The following is a 6,461-nucleotide window of genomic DNA, read 5'->3' as shown; positions in this document are numbered from 1 at the left end:
CTATTTTGACAAAGAATGCTTATTAAACTTTAATTTTTTTACTTTTTAACTAATTTAAACAAATTTAAACCAAGTAAAACAGCTCAATTAACATAGCAAACCAGATTAAAGTTATGCAAACATAACATATATAACGAAATTGTCATAATATCATCCAAAATAAAGTAACAAAGCTCAAGTTGGATAAAATAAGCCTAACTTACTAAACCAACTTAAATGTAAAAGGTATCCAAAATCATTAACTGAAATTCAAGATTTTTGTTGCGGGTTATGATTTCCAGATGAAGATGGCCCTGCGCATGACGAGTCCGGTGTACCGCCCACAAAAGCCAGCTCTTCAGCAATTTCAGCTGGCAAACTACCTCCTAACTGTTGGACTACATATCCCAAGACCTTATGTATTGACTGTCTCTTCGCCCGCTCTTCTTCTAACTTAGCCGTCAATTCTGCAATCATCCTCTTATCCTCTTCATTAGACTCTGCAGAACCCGACGGTTGTCCAGCAGCGTTACCAAAGACTTGGGTGGGACATGGTCCAGCACCTAGGGCACGAACTCTTCCTGGGTGCTCCTTTCCGAGAACTTGTGCTAGCGAGTCATTCTGTGAAATGTGCTTAGAGGATCCATCCTGCCTCTCAACATTTGCAATTGCTTCCTACAAATATACAACATTGGAAAGGAAGAAGTTAACAGTAGTACCATATATACAGTAACCTATATATTGCTTCAAATTTTCAAACATGACTTACACTAACAACACGCGCATCAGGGTGGATATACGAGCCATCTCTTTTCATATGAGTCATGATAAACAACTCTCCTCTACCAACGGGCCTTCCTTGCTCTCTCTCCTACATCGTTGATATTGACACAATTTAGTAAACAACAACATTTTCCAAGAAGTTTAATCAAAATCTTAATGCAAATGATGACTTATTACCACTTCATCTTTTTTTCTTGCCAAGGTTTTGGAGCCCCCAGTATGTGTGTAAAGTTGCTTGCTCCGATTTAAAGTGTTCTGTTTACACTTTTTCTATGAACAAATAACAAAACAAATGCAGATGAGAAAGATATGATGAATATCAACTATAAGGGAATTACTATGTATACACATGTTTTTATGTGGAAATAATAAAATATACCAAGGCTTACTTGCGTTTCCTCATTTAGGCGATAGTCAACGAACTTTTTCCAATCATTTTTGTCTATTCCTTTCTGGTGATGTTGAAGATTTTCCTCATAAGTCCTTATTTGTTTGTAACACCTATGAAACAAGTGGTGCCTTGAATCCTTCCAGTTCTTTCCTATTCTCTTCAAAATATCACGCTTTATTTTTCCTCCGGCATCGTCCTCATAGTAAAAGACCCGCTGCAATTAGTTTACATTGTCATTAACGAAGACCAACAAACAAGTATAAGATTGATATATTTAAGACATGCCACAACCATTACAGGCTAATTTAAATTGTTGAAGTATGACACTCAAATCCAGTACAAGCAGTCGCAATTACGTATAAATGAGAAGTGTTTAAATGATGATGTGAAAAACACAATATAAAAATTTTTCTAACCATATAAATTACCCATGAAAAATACCTAAAAAAAAAAAACCGAAAACTAAAATTGCTTAAATTGTAAAAGCTTAAAGTTCTACCTTAAGCATGTCGTACGCATGATCCCTCTTTGCTTTGCTCACCAGCTTCCAACTTTCTAAGTGTATGGGGAACCGGGAATAATCCGCACCCAAACTCCCTATGAAACCACTCAGTAATCCTGCCGCCTGACCAATCGGTTGCAGCTCACTGTTAAACTGGAGTACTATCTTCGTATTGGAAGGGAGGCCTATAGCCTCCTTCATGCTCAGCTTAGAAACTTTTCTCACACCGTCCTCTAAGAAGTGTATGGGAAACAAAATTACTCTCTAATCATTGCATAAAAGAAAAATAGAAGTAAAGGACTATAAAGATCACTGTTTACAAAAATGGGAGGAAAAAATGTTTACCGATAACAGTAAATTCCCAGAAATCTGTATCTTTGGCTTTCTTGTTGTTATGCTGACCTTCGACTTCCTGGGCAGCAAACAAGTCGTCGATGTGGTCATCAAACGACGGAACTTCATCCGCTTCTGGGTCGTAATCATCATCCCCTAATCTATGATCAGCCACTTCCACGCGACGCCGAGTCTCTATGTTGTCTGGTGGAGTTTGAGGGTCATCAGCAGTACTCGATTATGCATTCCTATGATCGATGCGGGGTGCACGAAACGGTTCATTCATACGGGTTGCCAGAGCTTTATTAGCTAAGGATGATATCGGAGGAACCCTGTCACGTGGCTCCTCCCGTGATGTCTGAGCTCCTCTAGTTGTGGTCCCAACCTTAACGCAATGTGAAACCATTTGAAATTATATCTTAGAAAACGAATTAATATTGAGAATTATTTTATTTCATATACTAATAATTTTGCTGGGAGAAATAAAAAAATAAAAAAATAATAGAATAAAAAATAAAAAATAATTTAAAATAATCATACGGATATCAAAATAGTAAAAAATTCATAAAACCAACAACATAGTAAAAAAGAATGATAAACTTAAAAAATAAAAAAAGTTAATAGAATAATAAAACTAGTGATAATTTAAAATATTGAATATAAAGTTATTAGGCATAAAAGTTTTTTAGCCATTAACATTATACGAAAGACATTAGTTACACACTGTGCACTTTAAAGTACATAGACAAACTTTAAATAATAACAATGCCAAAACCATAAAAAATAATAATAAGACTATATGTGGTCCTATTTTAGGAGACTATTATTCGCCATAATTTCCCGTATGACAGTAAGCGAAGGAAACACGTTTTTAATATTTTGCAAACCATTTTATATCTCATATCAATTGAAATTCGCTAAAACTAAGTTGCTTGCTAAAACTATATCGTCATAATTCTGATGGATGCAAAATTTTACCTTATTGTTTTCTCATCTTTTCTTACGTCACTATTAATTAGTTCGCTTTATTTTGATACGAAACTAGATATTGATAAAACCTGGATTTCAAAATCACGGAATAGTGTGGAATATAGGCAAGGACTGAATCATTTTTTAGACTTTGCGTTTGCGAATGCATCCTCTGATGGCATGATAAAGTGTCCATGTCCTAAATGTGGGTTTCAACTTATGCAAACAAGAGAGGATGCATACAACCATCTGTTGTTACGACCATTTCCCCCTGGATATACTATTTGGGTGCGTCATGGTGAGAATCCGGTTGAAGAGAGTCCTAGATTGGGACGAGTAGATGACAATCTGATACCCCAAGTGAATCCAATGCACCAAATGGTCAATGAGGCCTTCAATTTCACGATACAACATGAGAGTGAGGATATCACAACACTCGAACATGCAGAAGATGATGAAGACGTGTTACCGAGCTTGTATGAAGGTCCAAGTCGCGCGGCGCGGAATTTTAACGATCTACTGTCAGATGGAGAACAGGAGTTATATCCCGGATGCTCAAAGTACTCCAATTTATCGTTTTTAGTGAAGCTTTATCATATCAAGTGTATGTGCGGTGTGAGTGACAAGGCAATGACAATGATTCTTGACTTACTGCGGGACGCATTCGAACAAGCAAAACTTCTGAATACAATGTATGAAGCCAGGAAGACAATAAGAAAGCTGGGTATTGAATACACCAAGATAGATGCTTGTCCAAATGATTGTATGCTGTACCGAGGTGATGATGCAAACCTGACAAGGTGCAAGAAATGTGGGTGTTCAAGATGGAAGCAGAAGACTAAAAAGGGCTCTATTCTTAGGCTCAACGTACCAGTGAAGAGAAATGGAAAACCTATAGCAGCCAAAACCCTTCGTTACTTTCCCCTCATACCACGACTACAGCGGTTATTCATGTGCAGCAAGACATCGAGTGATATGTTATGGCATTCACAGGCGTCTAATAACGATAGTTTCCTTAGGCATCCAAGGGACGCTGAAGCTTGGAAAAAGTTTGACGCAAAGTATACTAATTTTTCGGCGGATCCGCGCAATGTTTGTCTAGCATTGGCGAGCGATGGATTTAATCCCTTTGGGAATATGAGCACAAAGTACTCCATCTGGCCTGTGATTCTTATTTCGTATAATCTACCACCCTGGATTTGCATGAAGCAGACATCTTTCATCCTATCCACGCTTATTCCTGGGCCGAAAATGCCAGGTAACGACATAGATGTTTATTTGCAGCCTTTGATAGATGAGTTGAAGCAATTATGGGATGGCGTTGAAACCTATGATGCTAAAGAGGGAAACACTTTCAAGATGTGTGCGGCACTGATGTGGACTATCAGTGACTTTCCAGGATTGGGAAACCTATCTGGCTGGAATACGCACAGTGGGTTAGCCTGTCCTACGTGTAACTTGGATGCTAAGCCACATCGGCTGAAAGACAGTCAAAAATGGTGTTTCATGGGCCATCGACGCTTTTTAAATCAGGGACACAAATACAGACTAGACCGGAATAGATTTGACGGGCAGGTCGAAGGTAGAGATCCGCCAAAGAAGTTATCTGGAACAGATGTATTGAGGCAACAGTCCAATGTACACGTTTCATTTGGGAAGAGTTCAAGTGTGACATCCAAAAAAAGACGCAATGGCCAGGATGTGGATGAAGATGACTCGCATTGGAAGAAGAAAAGTGTATTCTTTGACCTACCGTACTGGGAGGATCAGATGTTGCGTCATAACCTCGATGTGATGCATATAGAAAAAAACGTGTGCGACAATGTAGTCTTCACTATCTTAAACGATAGCGGCAAATCTAAAGACAATGTTAAAGCTCGCAGAGATTTACAATGCATGGGTATAAGGCCTGAATTATGGCCGGGAGAAGGTGGTAAATATCCTTCTGCAATATTTGCGATGTCGAATTCACAGAGAGATGTATTCCTGAAGACTTTGCAGAATGTGATTTTTCCAGATGGTTACTCTAGCAATGTTGCTCGTTGTGTTGATTTGCGACAACGCAAGTTATCTGGGTTGAAAAGTCATGACTGTCATATTCTGATGGAACAATTACTCCCAATTTTAGTGAAGAATGCACTTCCGAGTCCGGTGTCCAATGTGATTGCAAATTTGTCGTCATTTTTCCGAAAACTTTGTGGGAAAGCCATAAACCCTATGCAGCTTGCTGAGCTTCAGAATCATGTTGTGCAAACCTTGTGTCAGATGGAAATGATTTTTTCTCCATCCTTCTTCACCATCATGGTTCACCTCACCGTGCATCTCGTTGTTGAAGTTACTCTTGGTGGACCAGTACATTATAGGTGGATGTATCCAATAGAAAGGTTAGCTATTTGATAAATCCCTTTAGTACATCTAGTTCAATTAATTATGTATATACTAAGCGTTTCATTGTATTTTTATAAAAGGTATTTAGGACGTCTGAAGCAATATGTTCGTAATAGGGCACAACCGGAAGGCTCAATTGCAGAAGGCTATTTATCTGAGGAAATCCTGATTTTCTGTTCTAGGTATTTGGATAACATTGAGACTAGAATCAACCGACCAGGGCGAGTTGATGATGAGCCCGTTGACCTTCGTCATAATTCAGGGGAAAGTATGTTCCCAGCTATTGGAAAGGCATTAGGGGCTGTATCGCATTTCGACCTCAGTCCAATGGAAAAACATCAAGCTCATCGTCATGTGCTAGTCAACTGCGATGCCGTGGTTCCGTTCCTTGAGTAAGTATACGCATGTAATTCTAAAATACCAATATAACTCTTTTCTCCCAGTGACTAGTTAGACTAATTTTCTTCTCTCCAATAAAGTACATTTAGGGAAAACACAAAGCGAAGCTTGCGTCATCAGACAAGGTCGCAAGTTAAGATAGATAGTGTCGTCCATGCAGAATTTCCTCACTGGTTTAAGCATAAGGTTGACAAAATATTAACTTGACCAATGATTTTTTAGCCTGGAGTTAGTACTAAAGGAAAACCGATTTTAATATAAAGCATGAATATTATGTGGTTCCAGGTTCTTATGGAAAGTACGCTTCAATCGAAAGACCTGCAGTTGCTTGCGTGCGGTCCCATGATTCAGGCCAGACGTTTTTGGGCGTACAATGTTAACGGGTACAAGTTTAGAACTATCTCAAAGGAAAACGAGATGAAAACACAAAATAGTGGAGTATATGTATCATCTAATACAAGAAGTTATGCAAGCATGCGTGATAATAGAGTGGCTGTTGGTGGTGTTCCGTATTACGGAAAAATTGTAAACATAATTGAATTAAATTATAGTTGTTCCTTCACAGTGGTATTGTTCAAATGTGTTTGGGCTGATACCACTACCAGTAGAGGCATCAAACAAGACCATTTGGGGCTTACCAGCGTTAATTTCTCTCGTCCAATACACACTGGTAATCGTGAAGAAGATGAACCGTACATATTGGCATCAGAGGCTTAG

The 6,461-nt window shown here is 38.5% G+C and overlaps 1 protein-coding gene across 1 annotated transcript; it reads left to right on the top strand.

Moving 5' to 3' along the window:
* The first annotated feature begins 3,137 nt into the window (after positions 1-3,137).
* Positions 3,138-6,461, top strand: LOC112721981 (uncharacterized). Its single transcript, XM_025772970.1, has 3 exons — positions 3,138-5,341; positions 5,426-5,723; positions 6,030-6,461. The coding sequence occupies exons 1-3, from the start codon at positions 3,138-3,140 to the stop codon at positions 6,459-6,461; spliced, it is 2,934 nt and encodes a 977-aa protein (XP_025628755.1).

Source organism: Arachis hypogaea, chromosome 11 (assembly GCF_003086295.3).
Source record: "Arachis hypogaea cultivar Tifrunner chromosome 11, arahy.Tifrunner.gnm2.J5K5, whole genome shotgun sequence".
Lineage (NCBI taxonomy): Eukaryota > Viridiplantae > Streptophyta > Magnoliopsida > Fabales > Fabaceae > Arachis > Arachis hypogaea.
The sequence above is the reverse complement of the archived record's forward strand: the minus strand, read 5'-3'. Positions and strand labels throughout refer to the sequence as shown.

What these genes read in the sequence shown, in the direction of transcription:
- LOC112721981 (XM_025772970.1), top strand. Translation starts at nt 3,138, where the DNA reads ATGATAAAGTGTCCATGTCCTAAATGTGGGTTTCAACTTATGCAAACA. An exon ending in TGGATGTATCCAATAGAAAG is followed by an intron (nt 5,342 to 5,425) that starts GTTAGCTATTTG and finishes TTTTTATAAAAG; the next exon opens with GTATTTAGGACGTCTGAAGC. An exon ending in TAGTCAACTGCGATGCCGTG is followed by an intron (nt 5,724 to 6,029) that starts GTTCCGTTCCTT and finishes ATGTGGTTCCAG; the next exon opens with GTTCTTATGGAAAGTACGCT.